The sequence below is a fragment of the Puntigrus tetrazona genome, chromosome 18, assembly GCF_018831695.1.
Source record: "Puntigrus tetrazona isolate hp1 chromosome 18, ASM1883169v1, whole genome shotgun sequence".
Classification (NCBI taxonomy): domain Eukaryota; kingdom Metazoa; phylum Chordata; class Actinopteri; order Cypriniformes; family Cyprinidae; genus Puntigrus; species Puntigrus tetrazona.
In genome coordinates, this window is record NC_056716.1 from 3945863 (window position 1) to 3971409 (window position 25547).

At 37.3% G+C, this 25547-nt stretch overlaps 4 protein-coding genes and 1 long non-coding RNA gene across 5 annotated transcripts; 4 read left to right on the top strand and 1 right to left on the bottom strand.

The window, feature by feature from the left end:
* On the top strand, window positions 1-8598 carry calb2a (calbindin 2a). The gene is made up of 11 exons (XM_043264718.1): window positions 1-320; window positions 3176-3252; window positions 4073-4162; window positions 4346-4426; window positions 5070-5126; window positions 5550-5627; window positions 6057-6112; window positions 6194-6233; window positions 6317-6370; window positions 7815-7886; window positions 7977-8598. Exons 1-11 carry the CDS (start codon window positions 227-229, stop codon window positions 8091-8093), a joined length of 816 nt encoding a protein of 271 aa, XP_043120653.1. The 5' UTR covers window positions 1-226; the 3' UTR covers window positions 8094-8598.
* Window positions 7593-7869, bottom strand: LOC122362935. The gene is made up of 2 exons (XR_006253176.1): window positions 7787-7869; window positions 7593-7694 (listed from the first exon to the last, which is right to left on the bottom strand). It is a non-coding gene; the product is annotated as an uncharacterized LOC122362935 (long non-coding RNA).
* A 2624-nt stretch (window positions 8599-11222) lies between the features above and the next one.
* On the top strand, window positions 11223-17292 carry got2a (glutamic-oxaloacetic transaminase 2a, mitochondrial). Its single transcript, XM_043264716.1, has 10 exons — window positions 11223-11397; window positions 13189-13345; window positions 13760-13888; window positions 13983-14042; window positions 14229-14390; window positions 14555-14659; window positions 14865-15015; window positions 15602-15767; window positions 15850-16000; window positions 16114-17292. Exons 1-10 carry the CDS (start codon window positions 11315-11317, stop codon window positions 16234-16236), a joined length of 1287 nt encoding a protein of 428 aa, XP_043120651.1. The 5' UTR covers window positions 11223-11314; the 3' UTR covers window positions 16237-17292.
* Window positions 17293-17403: 111 nt separating this feature from the next.
* Window positions 17404-20207, top strand: si:dkey-12e7.4 (uncharacterized protein LOC558132 homolog). Its single transcript, XM_043264719.1, has 6 exons — window positions 17404-17679; window positions 17978-18029; window positions 18393-18580; window positions 18680-18844; window positions 19461-19571; window positions 19682-20207. The coding sequence occupies exons 1-6, from the start codon at window positions 17533-17535 to the stop codon at window positions 19793-19795; spliced, it is 777 nt and encodes a 258-aa protein (XP_043120654.1). The 5' UTR covers window positions 17404-17532; the 3' UTR covers window positions 19796-20207.
* Window positions 20208-20509: 302 nt separating this feature from the next.
* On the top strand, window positions 20510-25239 carry syt19 (synaptotagmin XIX). Its single transcript, XM_043264149.1, has 7 exons — window positions 20510-20785; window positions 21050-21245; window positions 21876-21934; window positions 22137-22544; window positions 22612-22731; window positions 22809-22920; window positions 23959-25239. Exons 2-7 carry the CDS (start codon window positions 21071-21073, stop codon window positions 24264-24266), a joined length of 1182 nt encoding a protein of 393 aa, XP_043120084.1. The 5' UTR covers window positions 20510-20785; window positions 21050-21070; the 3' UTR covers window positions 24267-25239.
* The last annotated feature ends 308 nt before the right edge of the window (window positions 25240-25547 follow it).

Below are 25547 nucleotides of genomic sequence, written 5' to 3' on the forward strand. Positions count from 1 at the left end.
AGCATCTCCTCCAGCAGCTTTCCCAGCAAGTGCGCGAGTGCTGAGCCATGAAACGGTGATGCTGGAACTACTGCGCCACCCGCATGAGCGCCAAAGGATTGCAAGCACTCAGCGCATTTAAAACCCCCTGCAAAGCACTGGAGGACTTACAGTGCGAATTTGACTCTGACTGAGTAAAAGTTCGCCCGGGATTTTCTTGTGGACAGTAGGACAGATACGCGAAAACATGGCAAACAAAGGACAGCAGCCTCCCTACCTTCACTTGGCAGAGCTGACCGCATCCCAGTTTCTGGATATCTGGAAACATTTTGATGCAGACGGTGAGTACAGATGCGCCGTTTATTCCACGGATTATGATTCTGTGCGAGAACAATTAAGTCCTAAATTAAATGTTATCGTTAAAATATCAGAAAAAAAGTTTGACCCTGACGATTTCCAAAGAAACACGCGTGGGGCTAAAGAATTAAGAATCTGACAGATTTTACGCGCGAAATAAAAAATAGATCAAAAAGTTTTAAACAACAATCTAGCATTTATGATATATCAACCCCTACCGATGCATTAGATTGCAGATATAATATTGTAACCTGATATGATAAAATACAGAAATATAGATTTGTGTGTGTATTTCCCTTTATATGAGGTTATGAATCACGTCATTTATTCATTCAGAATTTTAGTAGCCTACCCTTCTTGGCACAAATCAAGAGCAGACATTGCTCACCATCGCTATCATATTATAAACAATTGGCGTGCGATACGGCTCAAAATGCTTTGACTGATACAGTTATTAGTGAGTAACCGTATCGCGTGTCCAGTAGCTAACTCCAGATGGGGCTCCATAGTGTCCCGTTGGTGAGATTACTTTTACTCAAGTACTCTCTCGTAGAAAAAATAAATGTTCATGACCGAGGCTATTTCAAAATATTTTGTGAACTGCCCGCGTCGACATCTTTGTGCATCATGGGCTGAATGATTGGGTTCGAGAAAGTCTACTTTCACCTATACGCCGTTTATTCCCCTGCGTCTTTACGCATCCTGGGGGTCTGTCAGACGGGTATGTGTCAAGGTCCTCATCACCCAGAACATCTACTGAAGATCACTCACAGGAAGATCGACGGATATTATTCCTGGAGAGTTAGCAGTTGTCTTACATATCCTGCAATATCTGAAGCTGAAAATATCTCAATTGGCTAATTATTTATGTATTAGGAACATAATCGTATCCGTGGGGTAGATGTTATCGTTATTAGCAACTTGGTTCCGGTTTCTGTCCTGTTCGTATCTCGCCGAATGCATATTAGTGCAATGCATAAAAAAAGCACTTCGATAAATAGCACACTTAAAAACACCTAAAATATCTCAGCTATAAACTTACAGCAAAGGGGAAAATAAAACCCACCAACCACAAAGGAAACAAAAAAAACGGTTGGGTCGGTTCTTAAAGTATCCATTCCTTTAAAAAAAATTGACACGACGGTACATTTATGAAACAAACAATCATTTCTGAGTTTATCGAGTAGGCTACTTCTGTCACAATTAGCCGTATCTCACGAAACACTTTCGTTTATTGACAAATAGCCTATCCCTAAAAAGGTTATAATTTAAAAAAAAGAATTATGATTGCCTATGTTAAGTAACCAATTAATAACTTCCTCAAAAATGGTTTTAAGAAATTGAGAAATTGAAGTTATGTTTGAGGTCTCAGCCCATGTCACTACAGAATATCTTCTAGAAGATATCTGAGGAGCATCTCTAATAAATTTCAATTAAAGGTGATTTATGTGGGTTTCATGTGGGTTGATAAAAATGGTAATTTTTGTTATGATGAGTTTGGATTTATACATTCATAGAGTACCGGTTACTGCAACTTCAGTAAGTGATACATGTTGTTGTGTCAGTCCAAAATGGCTTCTCCAACATATCGGTTCTATTTCCAAGATGGCTGACCATCCTGCAAACAATGTAGGTGTGCTAGAAGAATGATTATAGCAGCATAGGCAGAGCCAACAGGCATAGAATTCAAAATGGTAAAAAAAAATGGTCAATGTGTAGTTTAACTGATGTATTGGCCATATTGCCTATAAGTACATTGGAATCAACAATCTTTGCAAATGACATTTTCAAAGACCAGGAGTTCAAAGCGTATGGAAAATGTAATTAATTTGAGAAAGAATCAATGTTCATATTATCTCTCAAAATGTCAGAGCAATCATATCAACACCAGATGGCAACATAGTCATTTCCAACATACTCAGCAGGATTAATGCCTGTGTAAACCATAATTATTATGTATAGCACTCAACAAATTAGTAGATTAATTGTTCTGTATAGATCTCTGGCAAAAATCAATGTATGTAGTGTTCATTCTCTCAACCCAATAGTCAAATGGATTGCAACCAGATTTATAATATTGCCAGTATTCTTAGATACAGTATTTTCTCAGCCATGCAGTGATGTTATTTCACATCATTTTTGAATAATGAATTACAGAAAGAGAGATTAACCATGAGTCGTGTGTCCAGATGTCTACAAATGCCACTCTAATCCACAGGCAAATTAATCAACAATCGCAGTAGTTAAGACTAAGACTTTTCAAACATGACGCCCTTGGGAGTAACACAGATAATAGAGCAATATGAACTCATTGTAGTTCTCACTTCACATAAGTTATAATCATTGTTGTGACGTATTAGGCCATACACACAAAATCCCATTTCAAACACACATACTCAAATTTCCTTTGCATGAAGGGCCCATTTCCTGGCATGGGAAATTACCCCCAGATGGTAATATTACATTTATTTGTGGAGGAGATTTAAAATTTCAGCAGTAGCATCAAGAAGAATTTCTTTTTCGTCTTTTCAAATAAATGGCTTTAAAAGGCTCATACTGTAAGGCCTCCAATTAGAGGAAAAATGGAAAAGCGAGAGCCTTCAAAGCTTAACTGGGAGACTAGCCATCAAAAGTTTTTAATTAAGAACTGTGTTACATGGATTTGGTTGCAAGCCAACAAACCAATCTAGAGTTAACCAGCTTCAAAGCAGACATCTAGTCAATCTCATTACTTAGCATTTCAATTGAGAGACGGTAGTTATCTAGTCATATAATGACAAACATCGTTCTGGATTAAGACATCTCAGTAAGTACTGAACCGTGCTTGCTTTTATTGCAGGAAATGGCTACATTGAAGGTAAAGAGCTTGAAAACTTCTTCAGTCAGCTGGAGATTGCGCGGAGAGGGGCTGGTGTGGTGAGTACACAGACAAGCGTATTTAACAGAAATACTTTCATTAGGAAAAACTGTATTTTTCAAACTATACTGCAGAATACTCTAAGCATTCAGTAGACTTCATTGCGCTCAAACCGAAAGATATATGGAAACATTTTTCAGAATATCTTCTAAAGTCACACAGGTTTGGATGAGGTGAGTAAACGATGGCAGAATTCCCATTTTTGGGTGAACTATCACTTTTTGCATTGATGGAAATTAAAGCTGCTGTGTATTCACTAACACTGGTTCAACCAATGGTGTGATTTGGGGGCGGGACTACCTAATTGGAAGAACTTGATCTAATATCCCTAACCCTACATTTAAAAAATAGTTCAAAATGGAAAAGGTACCGTCCAGAAATAGTCCGTTATTTTTTAATACACAACACAATGCATAATTCAAAAAATGTGAGAAAAACGTCAATATGGAACATTTCTTCATTTTAAAACAATACTTTGAGTCCTATCTTTCTTAGAGTGAACCATGTGCAAATTAAATATATAAAGACCCCAGATGACTAGGCAGATGGCTTGCAGGAAAGATAGAAAAGGAGATTTTATCTTCATCCCTGTATGTTCGGCAATAAAACGGAGGGAGCCTCACAAATGGTCTCATAAAGTTAGTAATGCTATTATCTGCCACACAAGTGGCAATGAATATGGCACAAGGCAATGCACAGTGTACATCGCTTATAAAGTGATAGCTTTTTCCTAACCTGAGAAGCACAAACTGAATAAAGATTTTTCCAATAAGCAAGGAACGAGAAGAAGATTCATCTTGTCATGTTTTCTTCACACAGGACCCATCAAACGCAGCCTTTAAAGAGAAGATGACAGAGTTCATGCAGAAATTCGACAAGAACAAAGACGGGAGAATTGAGATGTCTGAGGTAGGTGAACACGTCACTTAACACGTCACTGACACTGATGGACCCCAATTATCTCTTAATCCCAGAAAAGGAAATCTCTAAACTCACTCATCACTTTGATCAAAGCTGTAACTTATCAATAGAAAAAGCTGTGGTCTTAACAAATTTGGTCATATATATATATATATATTTACTTTCCATCAGCTGGCTCAGATCTTGCCCACAGAAGAGAACTTCCTCCTCTGCTTCAGACAGTTTGTGGGATCCAGCACCGAATTCATGGCTGTAAGTGACGATGCGACTTGTTCATTTTATATATACCCGCGGTCATTCAGATATGCGTTTATAACGCAAAACGCCTCCTGGGGCGCCATACAAATATCTTTCCCTTCACTCGTTCATCACAATCTAAACTTAAGCCAAATACAACTTTTCGGAAAGTCTAATCATCAGAAATCGACTTCCTCAATGATGCATTATGTCAAGTTAAAGAGAAAGGGAAGCTTTTTAATCATCCAGTGTGGTAGGCAAGCCTTTTAAAGGCCTAGAATGAGTAAGTACAAACTTCTATTTTCAGACTCATGTATTATAGATGTGCTGCTGTAATTCTCTGTAGACCTGTAGAGGGAGGCATCTATCTTTGATAAGAGGCTGTGATGGAAACAAGGCCAGCTGCTAGATTAAAACATTCATTAAATGGCATTTCTTGCTCCTTGTTCTCACAATGCACAGCTGCTTTGAATAGAAAATACAGAGGGTATAATGAAAAAGCCAGCGTAATTAATGTAAGAATAATTTGCCAATTATTTCTTCACCTCCGCATTTCTATTCTTCTCATTTGTCCAACCTGAGATGTACTGCACGTATAGTCGCACGCTGTACCGGTGATACGGTTACAATATCTTTATATGTTTGTCTGTATCTGTAGGCCTGGCGGAAATATGACACAGACCGCAGCGGCTTCATTGAGGCTAATGAACTTAAGGTAAAAGTTCTATTACTTTCCTCGCGGTGGCCTTCGAAACAATGCTGAAAAGAGTTTCGAAAGCCACTAATGTGATGAGGCAGATGGAAACTATGCAAATCTCTCTGGATTCGGTGGCCGGCATCCGAAGAGAGTATTCAAATCACTACATTCGTAAACAAATCAAATGAAGCAATGCTCACTGAGGAGACGATGACCTCAAAGAAAGTAAAGCAGATGCCATTAACAAATAATGTTCTTCTTAAATGCCTAAGGGGGGTTCGCAAACCAAAACAGCAGAGGGTTCGTAAGATAACGATAGAAATTGGAAATTAGACGGAACAAATAAACATGTACATGTATTTGGGTTTTTATATTTAAAACACTTTGAATCAAGTATTTAAAATTAATTGTTTAATTTATTTAAACCTTATATTCCTACAGGGCTTCCTCTCTGACCTGCTTAAAAAGGCAAACAGACACTATGATGACCAAAAATTGCAGGAGTACACACAAACAATAGTAAGTCGTTGTCTTTGTGTTGCATTATTCAGTGTTTTATACCTCCCAGTGCCTTATCTTTATTAATGTAATTTATTTTTAACGACAAAAAGCTTTTACATAATAACTGTGATTTAATTTTTAACACGCATATACAACTTTAAAGCTTTTTTTCACCTTAAAGTCCTCGAGTCGTTTGCCACCGTGCTCGTACTGACCCCACGGCTTGTGTCTACGCTCCAGCTGTGCTAACATATGTCCGCTCCTTAAGGCCAGAGACAATCTTGAATTATTCCAAGACAAGCCAGCTGAACAGTCTTGGTTATCCTCTACCTATCGTGAAGAGCAAAATAAGCGAAGATATGATCTGCAGCAATAGGAAACACTAATCTGATGCAGGATTTCTTAATGTGTCAACATTTAAACTTGAGCCGTTGTCTCCTTTTCTAGCTTAAGATGTTTGATCTGAATGGCGATGGGAAACTGGGTCTGTCCGAAATGGCAAGGTCAGAAATGTACTGACAATGTTTAAAAAATAAATTCGTAAGACGTGTCAACCACAACCATCTTTTTTGTTTTGTTTTAAGGCTTCTGCCGGTTCAGGAGAATTTCTTGTTGAAGTTTCAGGTGAGACCGCATGTTTTTAGCCCTTCGTGAGCTCCTTGGGGTCAAATATTTTTGACACTGAAACGTTTTTTTTTGCCCAACAGGGCGTCAGGCTGACTGCTGAGCAGTTCAATGCCATCTTTGCATACTACGATAAGGTAATGTATAATCCAGCAAGAACAGGGCTTTAAGGTATGGTGTAGATTTGTATGCACTGCTGCAATGTTGCTGGAAATCTGATCTTCTTTGTGAGCGCCTTCTGAATGCAAAACAGAGTCCCTGTTCACCTGCGCAGGTAAATTAGCAGAAGCACCTGCATCTGTTTTTCTGCCCACATCTTCCAGCGTGGTGGCATCATCATTTGGAAAATGATTTAAAATGCAAAATCAGAAGCACATTTACAACAGTTTAAGTGCCAACCTCCAGTAATTATAGAAATCCCAGTGAAAATAGCTGCAAGATGAAAATTGCTATTTAATGCGGAGCTACCACAAGTTCATAATTAGTCCTTCTCCAGTTTCCTTGCACAGACCAGGCGTATGCCCTTTAGGAAGGCAATATTACCTAAAACTTGTTCTATATAATCAAACGGTCTCAAATTAAATGCGGTGTCTATGAGCAAATTGAGACCATTAGGAAACAGCACCCACTCAACTGAACTAGAGGCTTGCAGCATTCAGTTATGAAAGGTAGTCCACATGAGTACAGCTAAGTTAACAGAAGATTCTGTCAGAGCTGTGATTAGTTTGTTGTCATTTTGTTTTGTGTTTAAAAGTCATAATGCCTTACTGCTGTTCTGAAAAATAGAGAGTGTAATATTTGGCAAGTCAATTGAGCATTATTACGGCTTATAGTCATAATGTAAGAATTTAAACAGACAGGCCTGAATGAAAAAAAAAACATTTCTGACAGGGTTTCAGTCACTTAACATTCAGTAAACATTTAACACTTGTCGATACAAGTCAATGTGGTATCTGTTTATACAGATACTATACATCATGCTATTATAGTTCTTGTTTAAGCTTTTATTTAATTTTTTAGGATTTATGAATTTAGTTTCTGTTTCATGAATTGAGTTTCTGTTATTTTTTAATGTATATAGTTTTGTAAATTTTTTGTTGTTGTTTTAGTATATATACATTTTATATTAATTTCTAACATTAATTTAATAATTTTTAAATGTAATTTAATTTTATTACATTTATTTATTACTTTTAATTATTTATTTCAATTAAGGTTTTTTTTATTGTAATGAAGAATATGTTTTTTTAGTTTTACTTAACTAATAGCTGGTTCTCGTCTTTTCTTCACAGGAACACAAAAGTAGTTTTTTAACAAGATCTTGAGTGTTTGAGATGAATAAATGAGTTGACCCACTTCTAGAAATGATTTACTGAATGATTCATTCATAAATTGGACTGAATGATTTGGTTGCAACAGTTGTTTCATTGTGTATAATATGCCTCCGGTGGATTTTAAAGCCTAGAAAAGAGAAATCAGCATCCTCCTTATTAGTCACATAGAAAAACATTCAGAACCTTGCAATGATGCAAAAATGCAATAGACAGAATTACTCAATGGGTGTTGTTTTCCGCCTTCAAGGATGGAAACGGCTATATCGACGAGCAGGAGCTGGATGCTCTCCTGAAGGACCTCTATGAGAAAAACAATAAGGTGAGAAAAGAAGGCTCCGAATAATTCTAGCATCGGACAATGACAGATAAGTGAAGCAATCCCTCAAATTGTGATTGTGTTTAACCTCAGGAGGTGGACTCTAAGAGCCTGAATGGTTATAAGCAAAGCATCATGGCGCTGTCAGACGGGGGAAAACTGTACCGCACCGAGCTGGAGATTGTCCTTTGCCGGGAGCCCATGCTGTGAACCGAGGCTTCCTGACCTCCATCTCAGCTCTGTTCCAGCTGCCTGAATACTGTAACCGTGTGCATGTGCCGGGCACCCCGTTCCCCTCCCATCCCCCTCTCCAAATGAGTTCTGGATGAGTGTGCACAGAAAAGCACAAAGTCTCTCTTCTCCCCTTCTTTCCTTCCCTTTCCCACACCCCGATCGCCACTGCTTTCCTTTGCCTACAAACCGCAGCTACTATGATGCCCTCTGCTCAATTTTTAAACTATATATTTAAAGAAGAGTCTTTCTGAAAGAGTAGCAGACTTACGGTATAATACGGTTAGATGTGTGATATATTCATTTGGAGTGCTTGGCTTCAAATACTTCTGGTTTCTTCCCTTTACGTTTGGTTTCCTCTTCGGTTTGTTTTTGACCTCATTTCATTTCATTCCTGCCCAATTATGTTTGGGTTTGTGGTGTTTTTTGGCTGATACTGTTTAAGGATGTAACTAAGAGCATTAATAAAAGTTATGTGATATAATTTTCCCGTTTCATCCGTTTTGGTAATTCTAGGGACGCAGTTTTTCGTTTGATCGTTTAAATTTTAAAAATACGACAGCGGGAATATTTCGTTGATGGAACAGAACATCCTTCATTTTTAAAAAATGACCTCTATTGTATGTAACGTCTTACCCAAGCAGTCAGATCCTCTGTGACATGTTCGACGGAGACATCACATTTCGAGTAAAAATCTTTTCTAATTGTGTCCAGATGCATTTAAACCACGTTAAATAATTCATCTGCTAGACTTTCCTCTTACATAGCAAGAGTTTGTAGAAATTCCTATCAATTAATCATCAGAAAATGAATTATTCATACAAATGCAGTTTTGGTTTTATAAATGGGAATTCTCTACACTGTTACCATTGCTCCGATGCACGCAGTGAACAAAACACGTTCACCGTTTTTTTAAAAAACATCTAATCTGACAAATTCTAATTCATGTGTTCTAATGAATTAATTCTAGATATTAGTTCTAATAAAAACATTACTGCATACTTTGCATGCAAAGAATAATAATAATGTAATTTTCTAGCGTGCACTCAAGTACCAGTGTGTTTTTACTTTTAAAACATTAAAAGATTTTACTTTTAAAAAATATTAAAAGCTTTGCCCTTTCCTTTTGTAACTATTGAATGCAATTGCAAGAAAGCATTCAGGCTGGTATAATGTCTATATTGTAATTGCCAGAGCAATGAATTAATAAATGAAGAGAATTCTGTTCTTTTATTGATGATGTTTAAATATAGCTACTGTGAATTTAATGAGGAACTGAGAGCGGATGGCTCAATTCTCCTCCATAGCATTTCTACACGATACACAAAACGAGAATGAGGCTGTTCTTCAAAAAGGACATGATGTTTCCTAAAGGTAATGGATGCAAATTGAATTATAATTATACGTTATGCTTAATTATAATTTGGATTACCTTTTGCGTCTAAGAATTTTTTAAGACCTAATGAAGCTGATCGGGGTATAATAAAACATCTAACGGTGCTTCAACAGTTCAAAACAGCATTAGATTGAATTAATATTTGCAATAGAATTGTGGTTCCTAAAGCTACTGCAACTTTCCCCATCAGTTTTGTTTAAACAAATATATCCCTTTCGATCGAAATGTATATTTTTAACAGACACTTGTAAATAAAACCAGTATTACTGGAGCATTTTTTTTTTACAGGAAAATACTATTCTTTATCACATTTCATGATTAATTATTTGTGCCGATTCATTGTCTTTACTAGCTATTTTTGAGTGAAAACTGTTTCACCATCGTTTGTTTTGTACCAAAGTCATTTTCATTAACGTAAACAAATCACATTAACAGCACCAAAACAAGTCGGAGCACGCCATACACGGACTTAGAATCCACTTTCTAAGCTATGCCTCAAAGCCGATGAAGCTTTGAAGGTGAAGATGAAGCTTACTGCAACTACAAACACCGAACTTCTAAGACAAAGATTTGAGATTTAAAGATGTAATCTTCCCTGGATCTCCTGCGAGGCGAGCGAGGATGTTACCAACAATGCTCTCTGCCACTCAGTGCACGATAATATAATTATACAGGCCTTTAATGTCCTTGAGGCTCATTGCGAGCCTCATAAGTCTCACAGAAAATTGAAAGCATAAAATAGAAAATGAGGGTGGTGGTGGTGGCTAAGAAGACTCGAGAGAGTGGATGTTAAATGGTCACTTCTGTTAAATACGTAAGAGTTGAGGCACACCGATTAATTAATTTTTTGGCAGTAAGTGTAAAGCTAATTTGAAATTTCACTATTGTATTATGGCAGTATTTACTGCATATAAAAATTAAACTGCGAGGTGCAACAACAGTAAGGAAGAGGATCTATGATATTAAAGCTGCAGTATATAGACGTTACTGCATCCCAAGACAAGCTTGTAAGAGGCGAGCTTTATATTAACACTTCTTTAAATGGCAAGGGTTCAAATATGACGACATTTCTGCGATATGTGGCGCAACATTGACTCCAAGCGGCCACTTATTATAATTACACGAGCTCGTGAACGTGCACGTCGCTTCAGTGTTGGATCTCGGCCAGATCACCAGTTCAATCGCTGTTTTAAGTTTGTGGAGAATAAAGAGTGTTTAGACTAAGGAAACGCTATGCACGTTTTCTGTAGTGCTACACAGACAATAATTAGGCCTTTTAAGATAAAACATATCAATGTTACGTGCGACATTTAATACATTGTTACTTTTAAAACAGGAGGATACCATTAAACAGCATTTAGGGCAGGTCAATACTTCAACTGTAGAGTGACAAATTGAAACGGCCGGTTTTACCTTGCTGGTGTTATTAGTTGGTTTAAGCCAGTCAAGCTGATCTCCCAGCCTGGCTAAGCTGGTGTTTGGTTGGTTTTAGCTGGTTGGTCAGCTGGTCTTCCAGCCTGACCAAGTTTAAAGAAGTCAACCTGCTAAACCAGGTGTAGCCGTGCTGAAAGACTAAAACCAGCTTTTTATATCTAGTATTAATCTCATCAAACCAGTTGCTCCTAGTTGCTATCTGAATCCCATTTACTCCAATCCCCGTCTCATTTGCTGTACTACCTCTCGTCTCCAGCCGCTATGCAACGCAATGTCCTTGGAGGCGCTATAAACAACACAAGCAGCAGACAAGTTCAAGTCGCCAGCCAGTGTGCGTTTGTCTTCCACCAAGTCATCTGCTCTTCCAGCAATGGCCCTGCTGAAATCCACCAAGATTTTGACTAGTGTCGGGGCTCAGGCCCCTGTTTTAGCAGTCCTACAGCTCCGTGCAAGGTAACCCGAGGCTTCATTTTTCTTGTGGTAAACACTGTGTTGCCAAGTTAGCTTGAGCTAGCGAGTTAGCGGACTGAGCACTAGAGCAGCGCAGAAACACTGAAAGTTACAGTATGACACTCTGCTGTAACGCAGCACACATTAACCTTGTGCTTATAATTGATAGTTCATAATGAATCAACGGCTTTAGCTTTTAAAAAGTGTTATATTTTATCAGACAGTTCAATAGCATATGTCGACGGTCAATGTCAGAAGTTATCAGATATCAGGGCTTTGATAAGCGAGCGGATTTCAGGAGATCAGCAGAGTGACAAGATATTTTTTTATGTTAAATGTTATTAATGACATTAGTGATATCAGGTTTAACGAGGCCCACCTGGCTATCGTTTTATTCACGGTTGCTCATATATTTTTATGCCCATTTTATTTTTTCCCCTTTACTGTTGTTGGTAGTTACTTAAGTATTAAACTATGTTACTGTTGCCAGGGGCACGTTGTAAATTCATTAATTTAATTTGTCTGCTAATATTTATGTACTTTTTAAATGTTTTCTTAACTTTTTGTTTTTTGTATTTTTTTATGCAAAAACATTAATTCATAAATAATTTATTCCTCATGCTTTTTTTTATTTTTTTACTAGTTTTTATATTTTCTTTAACAGTTTAGATTTTTTTAAGTGTATTTTTTTGGTCAGCTTTGAGTGTTCTTAATTTGAAAATTATTTATGACTTGAGCAAGAAAAAAAAAAATCTTCTTTTTCAAAAGCGGCCAATCAATAAAGTTCTCAATCAAAAATATGCATGTCTACTTAAAACCCCATACGCTCCTTAAACGTTACGTTATTGCTGCTTATTTGTTTTGCCTGTTGTTGAGGATTAAAAAAGTAGCAGTGTCTCTCAAATGCAAAAAAAAAAAAGAGAGAGCAACTGTGCATATAGTATGGTTTTTATTGTACTTCTGGTTGCTGATTGATACATGGTGATTGACATTTAGAGCAGGGTTGAAATGGGGAAGTGTGTGAGCGTGACACATGATTGGTTCGGATGCAGAGGGTGGGGTGCTGTTCACCTCTTTTCATTGGAGTATTTCCACTACTTTATGTGGGTGGGGTTTACATTGGAATTATACTCCCATTTTACACCGTTAATTACAGAGTTGACCTACTGTTTGTCTGTACAGGCTAAGAGATTCTTTATTTAGGACATGGCCACTTCTGAAACTGTGTGCCAAGCATCCATCAGAACAAACACAGACATGCGACGTGCTTAACAGTAAAGGGATTTTTAAAACTCCAGGTTTGAGTTCAGACATGACTGTAAGTCTGATTAATGGTGCTAGAGGAGTTTAGCAATGCAGTGTAAGCTTTTAATGACTTTACTTTCAGTTTAAAGAACTGTAGTGATAATTGTAATATACTTATCGCCTTGTAATAAACTTATGTAACTTGGAGAGATTTTAGTAAGATGTTCACAGAATGGGTAGATATTTCTCCTAATGTGTACCAAATTGGTTTTAGAGTCAGACGGTGTAAAGACAAGGTGGTCTATTTTTAAATATTAGAGATGTTTCAACTTCGGTCTTCGGCACTGCTCCACATTCTTTGGAGTTCACAGCTAAACGAGTGTTCGACCTCAGTTACTTCCAAAAGCATATGCAAGACTGAACATAAAATGTAACTTTTAAATATCAATTAGAGTTTTTTATATCATAAAGTAGGATTCAACCTAAATATCAGTTTCCTTTGACAGTATGCAAGTATAAGTATCTTTTTTTTTTTTTTTTTTTTCCTAGCTCATGGTGGACTGAGGTGCAGATGGGACCCCCTGATCCCATCTTGGGCGTCACAGAGGCTTTCAAGCGTGACACCAACACCAAGAAGATGAACCTCGGAGTAGGGGCTTATAGAGACGATCAGGGCAAGCCGTTTGTTCTGAACTGTGTTCGAAAGGTGCCATCTTACATATCTTACACACTTTCTAGGGATTCTGTTGCATTTACCCACAATAAATTTTTTTCAGCTGTTAAACATAAAAGGTAATAGTTTGAAGATTGTTGGTAACCAAAATGTTGATTGTAGCCATTGATTTCCATAGAAAAATAGAGTGTAGAGTTAAACAAATGAAGACATTTTTTTTTCTTTTAGTGAACAATAATGTATCAATTAGTGTACTTTATGATATTGTCTTGTTAGATTTCACCCTGTTTATGCTATTTTACCTTTTATAGTACTTGTTTTTGTTTTGTAGTTGGCCTACATTTAAAACAGCAATTGTCCATAATCCTATCTATTTCTAAACAGCCAAATAAAGTTTTAATATTCTAATCCCTGCACAAAACAAATGACAGATTTTGGTATTGTCAGGCTGAGGCCCAGATTGCTGCTAAGAAGTTGGATAAAGAGTACCTTCCTATTGGAGGGTTGGCAGAATTTTCAAAGGCCTGCGCTCAGCTGGCTCTTGGACCTGATAATGATGTGTTAAAGAGCGGAAGAGTAAGTAGTTTAAAGCAAAACATTTTGAAAGGAAGTCTTTTGCTTATTAAATTAATAGATGTGATAGTTAATTGCCAGTTCTCTTTGCTGACAGAGCATCACCGTCCAGACTATCTCAGGAACTGGATCTCTAGGCGTTGGTGCTAACTTTGTGGTATGTTATATTCATTTAATTTTTTTGAGCTTTTGGTGCTGTTAGGCGTGATTGTTCCGAGGGTTTTTTTTTTTATAACAATTTGAAATACTGTGTTAGAACCAAAGCTACTAAAGAAGCTGCTATTCTTGATAGTAAGCTGGTTAAAACTTAAGAAATGTATCTCACCACCATTTTCTCGGCTAGTCACGATTCCACAATGCGTCTCGGGACGTTTACCTGCCTAAACCCTCCTGGGGAAACCACACCCCCATCTTCAGAGATGCAGGCATGCAGCTAAAGGCCTACTCCTACTATGACCCCAAAACCTGTGGCTTTGACTTTAAAGGAGCCTTGGATGATATTTCAGTAAGAAAAATGTTTTTATATCTCGTACTTTATTGCAGATAAACATTGTACATTTGCATTTTAGCTCTCTGATTTTTTTTTTTTCATCCCACTTTTCCTTGCATGGTTAAATATTAATGTAGTTTGGGGGAAAATGAGATTTATTTCATAATATTCCCTTTCAGAAAATCCCTGAGAAGAGTGTGATTGTTCTGCACGCTTGTGCTCATAATCCCACCGGAGTAGACCCAAAGCCCGAGCAGTGGAAGGAGATGGCCGCTCTGATCAAGGTAACTAGTCCTGGTATTAAATTAAAGTCCAACATCCAGCTGGCAATAGGTCTCAGAAAACCCACACAGTAGAGATATAGTCAGAAAGCCTTATGTATTGTCTTGTCCTTGTCTTATCTTTGTTGGACTGATAAAAGAATGACTGTCCTCAGTCTCAAATAAATGGCTATTTCAGTGATAAGTTTCTTCGCTCTCATTTCAACAGAAAAGAAATCTCCTGGTGTTCTTTGACATGGCCTACCAGGGATTTGCCAGTGGTGACATTGATCGTGACGCTTGGGCTGTGCGTTATTTCATTGAGCAGGGGCACAACGTTCTTCTGTCCCAGTCTTTTGCTAAGAACATGGGCCTGTATGGTGAGCATCAAATAAATTATTCAAACTGATTCTTAATTCACATTTATATACAAATTAAACGCGTACATACTAGATATGTTTACTTAAAGCAACACTAATATATGATCATTTTAAGAGTTTTAGGGTAAGTAAAAATACTTTTAAAAGACGTCTCTTATGCTTATACTCTTAAGGCTGCATTTATTAGCTAAAAAATACAGTAAAAGCAGTAATATTGTAAATATTATCTAATTAAGCAAATAAATGTAGCAAAGCAAAATTTTCAGCAGTGACTCCAGCCTTTAATGTCACATGGTCCTTTTAAAAACCACTAGAACATGCCGATTTGGTGCTTAAGAAACATTTTATTAAAAAAAAATTGTGCTGCTTATTTTAGCAGAAAGTTGCTTTTTGTTCAAGTATTCTTTTGATTATTAGAAGGTTCAGAAGAACAGTGTTTATTTGAACCGTAATTCATTCATGTCTTTACATTGTAACTTTAGATAAACTTACTTCATCCTTGCTGAATGAAGTATTCAGTTCTTTTAAAATATATATCTTTTTGACCCTGAACCATTGAATGGCAAAAGTACCTTGATGTCTTCAGGTGAGCGCGTAGGGGGCTTCACAGTGGTCTGTAAGGATGCTGAAGAGGCTAAGCGTGTAGAATCCCAGCTGAAAATTCTCATACGGCCCATCTACTCCAACCCCCCAATGAATGGAGCTCGTATCGCCTCCACCATTCTCAGCACGCCTGAACTCTACAAAGAATGGTGCGTCCTGAGATGAAGTCCCATCACAAACTCAGCCAGTGAGAACTGAGCTCTACAGACTGTCGCTTTGTTTTTCTGTTAGGCTCGTAGAGGTGAAAGGCATGGCCGACCGCATCATTAAGATGAGGGAGATGCTTGTGTCGAACCTGAAGAAGGAGGGCTCCACTCACAACTGGCAGCATGTCACTGACCAGATCGGAATGTTCTGCTTTACGGGACTCAAACCGGAGCAGGCAAGTCTAGTGGAAGTGCATTCTGGGAATCTCTGATAAGCCCTCAGCTTTTTCACTATCAGCAATTTCTAAACTGGCTTTTCTTTGCTTATCTTTTTTTATTGCTTTGTCAGGTGGAGCGTCTGATTAACGAATTCTCTATATACATGACAAAAGACGGCCGGATCTCTGTGGCTGGTGTGACGTCTGCAAACGTGGGATATCTAGCACACGCCATCCACGCCGTTACCAAGTGAAGCTGGCGCTAGACACTGTAGTTGCAGCAGAATAAGAGCAATAAAAGCAATTTAGGTGATTTAACTCTTCTGCTGCATGTCTTTTAGGACCAGACTAATGTAGACTTCCAGTTCACTTGATTTGGTATTATTAATGTTAATTCATGACTCTAAATGTTAGCCCCTCAATGAATTAAGGCAGGATTCTTTCTTTCAAACAAGCTTTAAAAAAAATTTTATGATTTCTGATAAGAATGGGTTTTGGTTTTGTCTTTTACATGATACAAAATTTTCTGATAGAACAGTTAAGGACACTCATGCTTTAAGTTAGAGAAGTCATTGGAAGAAGTAAACCAGATTTCATTCTTAGACATTAATTGCAAAATCTTTGAAGGGCTGTAACAAGTTTACTATGGTCATATCACCTAGAGGAGCATAAACAATTATACTTATCAAACTGATGATTCGGCCTCAAAGGTCTTCTTGAGCCGTAACACACGTTTATGGCTTTAAGGCACTTTATTCTATACTGCGGCACAAGCTCATTACTAGTAATGATAGATTGACCATAATGCCTGCACAACACGTGTTCTGGTGGGATTTAATATACTTTTATCTTGCACTTTTGTCTAGCGTTTTCAAGTGTTGCACACAAATAATTTCATAAATTAGGCATTGTGTGAATGACTTTGTGTGTTGTCCTGCCCATTAAACTCATATGTTAAACATTAAGCATTAAAGAAAAAAGAAATCGTCACTGCACTCGTGGGCAAATTCGAATTAAGATTCATTTTGGAATGAAAGCTGAAAGTATAACTGATATTTCAGTGGTTTATTGATGCTTTAAGAAAAGCTTTACTAGTTTAGTGTGGATGTTGATAATGTTGAAGATGCCATGTTTGGATTATTCAGTTTTTTAAAAAACTGCTCAGATATATGTATAATTTGTATAACTAATTATTGTGCTCCAATTTATGAAATTTCTCCCAAAGTTCTCCGGAACAGACGTCAAAGTGTCACGTGATACTGTGTGACTTTAAACAATGAACAAAAAGAATAAAGGTGAGCTCAACGGTTGCTCGAGTGTTTTCTTTCAGCGAAAGCGTGTGCACGCATCATTTTGTGTGTCACGTGATTGTATTTTTGTAATGAAGCTACTAGAAGTTGTGCAGCAGAGCTACAGGGGAATTGTCGCCTGGCGTGACGCAATGGAGACACCTGATTCCCGGATCACGTGACGGCGCTGTCCTAAGCTGTCAACTTGTCGTGGCTTTCAGGATAGGAAATTAAACTCGCGTTCTCGATTAAAGAGACAAAATGACTCATGCGTTTAAAAACTGTTCAAACTTGATGGTCACCGGAGCCAGTCGAGGCCTCGGGCTGCAGATAGTTGAGAGTCTGGTAACGGGAGGCTTCTCTCCCGGGAAGATTATCGCTACTGCTCGCAATCCAGAAGGAGCAAAGGTATTGGTAATACTGTGAGCAAACAGTAGTATTTGCGTTAGGCTTGTAAACTTTAGATTCCAGCCCCGGATCATTTACAGTCATCTGTAAACGTGCACATGCGTAGTTGAGAATTACGAATTGAGAATGACATTAACTTTTAAGCCACATATTATTTACTTTAGTTTTTATTGATGCATTGATAAAAGAATGTGATGTAAATCAATTCCATGTATTTAATTATTGCGCGGACCGAAAGGCCACACGTGTAAAAATGATACAAATTTACAATAGTTTTAAAGGCCTGTTTGTTATGTAGGATTTGCAAACGTTGGCAGAAGAACATGAAAACGTGTACGTTATTAAACTGGGTAAGTACTAAAGCACCGTCTAGTCTAGATCAGTGGTTTTGTTCCATGACCTAATTTTTTTATTGGACATTAGGTGGCGAGCTAACACAGCATACACATTTAAGGGATAAAGTAGAGTAATATTGCCATTAACTACCATGGAATTGACAAATGTGTCTGCCTTAAACCTAATGTAAACTGGGAAATGTGAGATTTTTGCATTTTTTTAATGATTTAGTGCATAATGGCGCAGTTTTATCCCCTCTGCAGAAAAAAATAACACATTTTTGGCTTGTGACACACCAGATATGAACCACTAGAAGCAGCAGGATTTGAAATGAAGAGTTAATTTATCTGACTCTAATTGCGGATCTCTGTCGCTAGATGTTACATGTCAGGAGAGTATAGAGAGAGCCGCAACTGAGGTGGAACAGCTCGTTCACGAGGAGGGTCTTAACTGTCTCATCAACAATGCTGGAATTAATGTAGTTGCCAACCTTGAGACGGTGACTGCCGACAAGATGTTGGAAAACTTTCACACCAACTCTGTTGCCCCGTTGATGATCACCAAGGTTTCCTTTCTCAAATTCGATCTAGACACAAAGTGCGCATATATCTGGTCTCAGCACAGATGTCTGAAAATGTTGTGACTTACTGAATTTGTCATGCAGGCCATGCTCCCACTGCTGAAGCGAGCGGCTACAAAGGGCACAGGGATGGGAATGGGCATCCACAGAGCAGCAGTCATCAATATGACATCTCTACTGGGTTCGATTGAGCTGTACTGGGGTGATCGTGCCGGCACTTTCAAATGGTATCCATACAGAACATCAAAGGTTCGTGACATTGTCTTCCTGGAACTCAATGTCAAAACAAAAGTTTAAATTCGCAGGGAAGGGACAAAGTAATGTAAGCGTTAACACAAAGTCGATTTGGATATTCATGAACATTTATAGGGATCGTTTACCCAAAAACTAAATTCTGTCATTAATTACTCACTCCCATGTCGCTCTAAACCCACAAAACCTTCAGTGATCTTTAGAACACAAATTAAAATATTTGTAATGAAATCTGAGAAACAGCAATGCAACTATCATATTCAAGGTCCAGAAACGTAGTTAGGGCGCCGATGAAATAGTTCATTTATCATCAGTAGTTTAACTTTCATATTATTAAGCGACGAGAATATTTTTGGATTGTGTTGTGGTTCTTGTGAGTGGTGGTGGATACTGACCAGAATAAAAGAAATTGTTCAGTAAAGTAATTTCTGTTTTCTTATTGTGGAAAAAACGTATTCCCATAGCTTAATGGATGAAACACTGTTGTCATATGGACTATTTTAACAATGTCCAACTACCTTTCTGGGCCTTTCATAGTTTTCTGCATTGAAGAATATAATAGCATGTCTGCAAATAACATTTGAGATACTGCGTTGCATTTGCTTTGTACCAGAGTGCACTGAACATGGTCACCAGATGCTTGGCAGTGGACTTGGAGGCAGATGGGATCCTGTGTATGGCTCTGCATCCAGGCTGGGTACGCACTGATATGGGTGGACCTGAAGTGAGTGTGTTTCTTCTAGCCACTCTTTATTACAACCATCCGCTTAGCAAATTGTTGCAGAATATGTGATGTGATGGACTATTGTGGCTTGTTGATTATTTTGTATACAGGCACCATTGAGCTCTGAAGAAAGCATTTCCAGTGTGTTGTCTGTGATTGGTGGTTTAACTGAAAAGGATCATGGGTCATTTCTTCACTATACTGGTGAACAACTACCCTGGTGATGCTGCAGGTGTTTTTCAGATGCAAGAAATAGAGGCTTTATTTTTGTTCTGCTTTACATGTATGTACTGTATGTATATTTACATTATTGGCATTAAAAGCATTGAATTAATGGTAACATATTGTCTGGTAAATAATGAACAATCTTTTCATCATTTATTCTTGTTTAACTGCACCAAACCAGCAAATTGTGAATAACATTCAGAATTTCAGTTATCTTCATAAAGTACATCAGGGTATCAGAAAAGATTTTCTAAAAATATCGGAAACTACCTTTTAGCATATTTATTATTTATTAACAGCTTTGTATTGCATTAAAATGTTGTGGGTGTACTGTACTGACATTAAATGAGTTTGCTAATATTGTTAAATCAAAACTGTATGTATATGTATGAATAAAACTGTATTCTGTTACATTCTGATTATTCTTATCTGGTGGCAGAATAGTATGTTATTTCAATTTCAAGACAAAACTGAAAACATGCACATAAACTTAATAAATAAACAGTTCAGCTTAGTCCATATCTTCTTGTTTAGCTATATCTCATTGAACAGTTATGCATTTTATTTTTCCATATACATATTATTTTGTTCTAAGAGGCAAATGGAGGTTCTCCCATTTACAAAACGGACACTCTTTTCCATAAGCAGTTATCTAATCTTGCGTGGCTGTCACTATTTGGATACAGGCAGTGATAAACTGGCCATTGAATTTGCACAGTGTAAAAGTAAAGTAGTAAAGAAAGAGAGCAGTTCTACATGAAACGCATCGCATCCATCTTATGTTTCAGCTGTACATTCAAGACGTTAGATGACACAGATGAAGCTTGTTTAATAAGACCTGAAAGAACAAGTGATCAAACAGGTTTGCCCTTGTGTTTGCTGATCATCTGTCAGGTGATCGCTGTCAACTACGTCTCAATATGGATCCGCTCCGGTCGTAGTTTATCTCTCAAAATGGAATTAATAGAGGGAACTTAAAGCTTAAAAAGGTAGGATTTCTGCCTTTGGTTCTTTTATTAGTGCTTTTTAATATATGTATTTAGTAGACAGAAACCTGCAAGAATCCACACTTATCTTTTCCTTAACAGTATCTCAAAATAGACTATGTAAAAAAGTATTTTTATATGTCTATGTACAATACTATATTACTCACAGTATATGAAGTATTATATAAATCATTTTTTGTCTGGTTAAATATGAATATCAAGCAATATCAATAACACCAACAAAATAACTATGTCCTTCATTTCCAGGTCTTTGCATGGCAGAAAGACATGATTTTCTTTGCCGTTTTGGGTCTGTCCTTCAGAGAAATTCAACTGTCGTTCTCAGAGGAATTGGAATATAGTATTTTGGGAATATCTTTTGTCCTTTTCCTCATAGCCCTATCCCTTTTGATATGGCAGATTTACCGCTACTGCACACGGCTCCCTGTTTCACAAAGACCTGGTAAATTCTCATGCAAATGAGTTGATAGATTTTTATATTTGACCTAATATTATTAGTACATCTGAACAGGTATAGTTTTAGATAAGCATCTAGTTCTTTTGGCTTAGATGCACAGTATTGTATAAGAGATATGATATTATTTATTATTTATCTACAGTACCGTTTAAAAGTTTGGGGTCAGTAAGATATTTTTGTTGTTGCTGAATAGTTAAAATTAATACTTTTTATTGAATAGCTGATCAGATGGGACAGTAAAGACATTTATAATGTTACAAAAAAAATTATATCAAATATGTTCCATCGTTCTTTTGAACTTTCTGTTCATCACATAAATAAAAAAGTATTGTGGTTTCCACAAAAATATTTATAAAACAGATCAGCTTTTTAGAATGAGCATATTATGAAGGATCATGTGACACTAAAGACTGGAATATTATTGTTTTAATTGTATTTCTGAGCACATAAAATGCAACCTTGGTTAGCATAAGAGACTTCTTTCAAAAACATTAAAAATATTACTAACCCAAAACCTTTGTGTATTAAGGGAAAAATGATAGCAAAAAGACTAATAAGGTTTATGCAGAATATATATCAACATCTATTCGATTCCAGTAAATATTTTGTTAATAGATGGCCTGTCGGCTCGGAGCGGAGGTTTTCAGTATGCTACACAAACAAGTGACGCTAAGGTAAGATTCATTTGCATAAACCATCACAATCTTCATAACCTGCTTTTGTACTGTGTTTGCTTGCTTTGTTTTTGCTTGCTCTGACCTAGATCAAACAAAATAGATGAAAAACATGTTTCACGGATGTTTCCCTTGTTCGGCAACCACAAGTGTGCATTTCTAAAATATCCAAAAAGAAAATTTAACACACTCTTTCCATCAGATGGAGGTTCATTATGAGGAACTCAGCCACCGACTGTCCCCTGGCACCTCTTGCACGAACCTGGGGAGTAGTTTAGATCTAGCTAACATGGCAGATGTGGAAGAGGAGAACATCCAGGGATCTCTGCGCTTTTCACTGTTCTACGATCAGCTGCAGTCCAAACTGGTGGTGACGGTACTGGATGCCCAGGGTCTAGCCGTGCGAGACTTCAGTCACAGCGTGGACCCGTTTGTTTGGGTGCGGTTGCTGTGGGCAGAGAGAGAGGATGAGGAGCAGAGTTCAAAGCAGTGTGTTCTGGAAGAATGGCAGACACGTCTAGTGAAGAAGAGCTGCAGTCCTGTGTTTGGAGATCAGTTTTCTTGCACTCTGGCTGAGGAGGAAGTACCAAGAGTCACTGTTAGATTTGAGGTACGTAACAGGCCTAGCTTCTTATTTTATCATTACGCATCAATTCACTTTTGACTGTATCTTGTAGGTTCGGGATTTCGATAAATACTCAAGACATGGAATTCTAGGAGAGGCCCGTGCTCCCCTGAACAGTCTGAAGCTCTCATATCCCCTGGAGTTAAGAGAGGATCTGAAAATACCCAAGAAAGCAAGTTTTATCCCTGTTTAACAAATAAAAATTATTATTATTAGGTGTAAAAAAAATTTGGTACATTTTCTGCGTAGGATATGGTTGGTGAGGCACTGCTCTCTCTGAAATACATGCCTACATCTCAGAGGCTGGAGGTGGGAGTGTTGAAGATCCGCACAGTATGTCATCCCAATAAGACTGAGAGAGGTGAGGAACAATGACTATATACTTATACATGAATAAAATCGAAATAAACTGCACTGTTAACTCTGCTGCAACCCGATACATTTTTATTTTAGAACGCTTGTTTATATATGGACAAAGCATTTGGGACACACCTTAGTTGTTGAATTCAAGTGTTATAATCAGTCCCGATGCCACAGGTGTATAAAATCAAGCATCTAAACGTTCAGTCTGCGTTTGCAAACACAGAATGGGTCATTATGGAAAGTGGAAGTTAAAATCAGCACAAAAACTGCAGCAGAAGCTGGGAGCAGCCTCACATCACTAAGTGCAATGCCAGTGTTGACTGGTGTAAAGCATGCCACCATTTGACTCTGGAGTGATGGAAACATGTGTATATATGTGCATATATATATATATATATATGTGTGTGTGTGTGATTTTTTTATTAGTTTTATTAGGCATCATTTAGTTTGTTTTCTTTAGTTCAGTATACATAATTTACTTAAATTTAATCTACTGAAAACATTATAATAGTTTTAGTTAACATAAAACTGCTACTGCAACAATGATATGGAGTTTATCTGAGAGAAGTGGTACAATTTGTGTAATAATGCTTAAAGCCCATCAAAAAGGTGTATAATCAAAAATAGGATTTTGATTTTTTGATCTTTTTTCTCAAAATTGCGTGTCATAAACTTACAATTGCTAGTTAAGAAGTCTGTTGTGAGATATAAACTCTTCTGATATAAACAATTCTAAAAACATAGTCTTTTTCCCCCTCCTCAGAACTGGACTTATTTCACAATTCTGAGAAAAAATATTCTGAATTGTGAGAGAAAAATTCAGTCACCATTTCAATTAGGCCACCTACTGGCACATTGATGAATCTTCCCTTACTGATAGCCTTGTAAGAATTGAGAATTTAATGTACTAATTTATAAATTATGAACTAACAATAAAAAATGTGTTAATTTACATTTAACATTAACTTATTAACCTTCATGAATCTTGTAAAAATAACTTTTAAATTATCTTTAAACTGTTTGATTGTGCTCGCAGCTCTCTATGCCAAAACCAGTGTTACCTGCAACCACTGCAAACTTCGACATCAGAGGACAAAACAGAAGAAGCGTTGGGAGGTGACTGTGTTTAATGAGGTCCTGACCTTTGTGTTGCCAGATCAACAGATTAGAGAGTGCATCATTATAGTGTCCGTTTACGAAATTCAGCCTACAAAGAAGTCTTCCAAACGTTTGATTGGTAACATCCACATCAAAAAAGTCAAAACCTTCGAAAATGAGCACTGGAAACTGATGATGCAATCACTACGACAGCCAATCGCTAAGTGGCATTTAATCTTCATCTGAATACATCTTAAGTTTATTGACGCTTCCATTTCTAGATGCTTTCGACTTTTGTGTCTGTTCAAGGTTAGAAGAAAATAAAATGTTACATTTGGTTGCTCACTGGGTTTAAAAACATGTACAACCCTGCTGGAAAAAAGGCTAAAACTAGGTTAAACTGATTGACTGATTTTAGCTGGTCAACCAGGCTGGTCTTAGCTTGTCATCTATGCTGAAAAACAGCAAATGTGGTTAGGTATATTTTAAAGCTGGGATGCTGGTTTTTGCTGGTCCTTTGTTGGGTTTTAAGCCAGTCAGACCATCCTTAGCACCAGCACAGGACCTGCATAAACCAGCAAAGGACCATCTTAAACAAGCTCAAACCAGCATCCCAGCTTCAAAACATACCTAACTAGAATATGCTGGGGGTTTTTTCAACAGAGATAGCTGATCATCAGGCTGCTTTTAGAAAGGGTTTTGGCCAATTCTTTAGCTGGTCAGGCTGGTAAACCAGCTGGAACAACCTGCTAAAACCATCTTAACCAACCTAACCAGGCTGGGCGACCAGTTTAGGCTGTTTTTGAGTTTGTTTTTTTTTTTCAGCGGGGAAAGGCAATATAGGTTTATTCGTTTGTTTGTTTGTGTGTGTGTGTGTGTGTGTGTGTGTGTGTGTGTGTGTGTGTGTGTGTGTGTGTGTGTGTGTTTCTTTAACTATGGTATGGACACTTCTGGCCCAGTAGGCTTAAAACTTTCACACTCTTAGACTACTAGTATTTATTTACAACCTGTATACAACAGTGATTAATTTATAAAGTTTGTCATTGTGTACAAACATCAGCAAAGGAAACTTTATGCCACTGTGTCATCTCAAACAATCTCAAACTGTGTTTAATGACTGTGCCTTTTACTATATTCTAAAAGCAAACGAGCTGTATTTACATTATTTACTTAAATTAGAGATGTTTGGTAATGATGTACAATAAAATATTTAATTCAAAGGTGATATTTACCTCGATTTTCTTCCTCATTTTCCCACCACAGCATGTCTCTTCATCTCGAGCGTGCCTTTCACTGACACTGCTGTTTTTGTTTAAAAGACTACAAGTACGAACTTTACTATTGTTCACTGTGGTCAAAATGTCATTTGGAAATTTTGTATTTGGAAATCCTCGTCATGTATGAATCCCCATTGACTTGTTTACCAAGCTAATTTAAATCAGCTGTATATCGCCGTTGTTTTCGTACCCAACTGCATCCACAAGATGGCTCCCTAACACTACGAGACCAATTAAGCTTTTTTTCAGC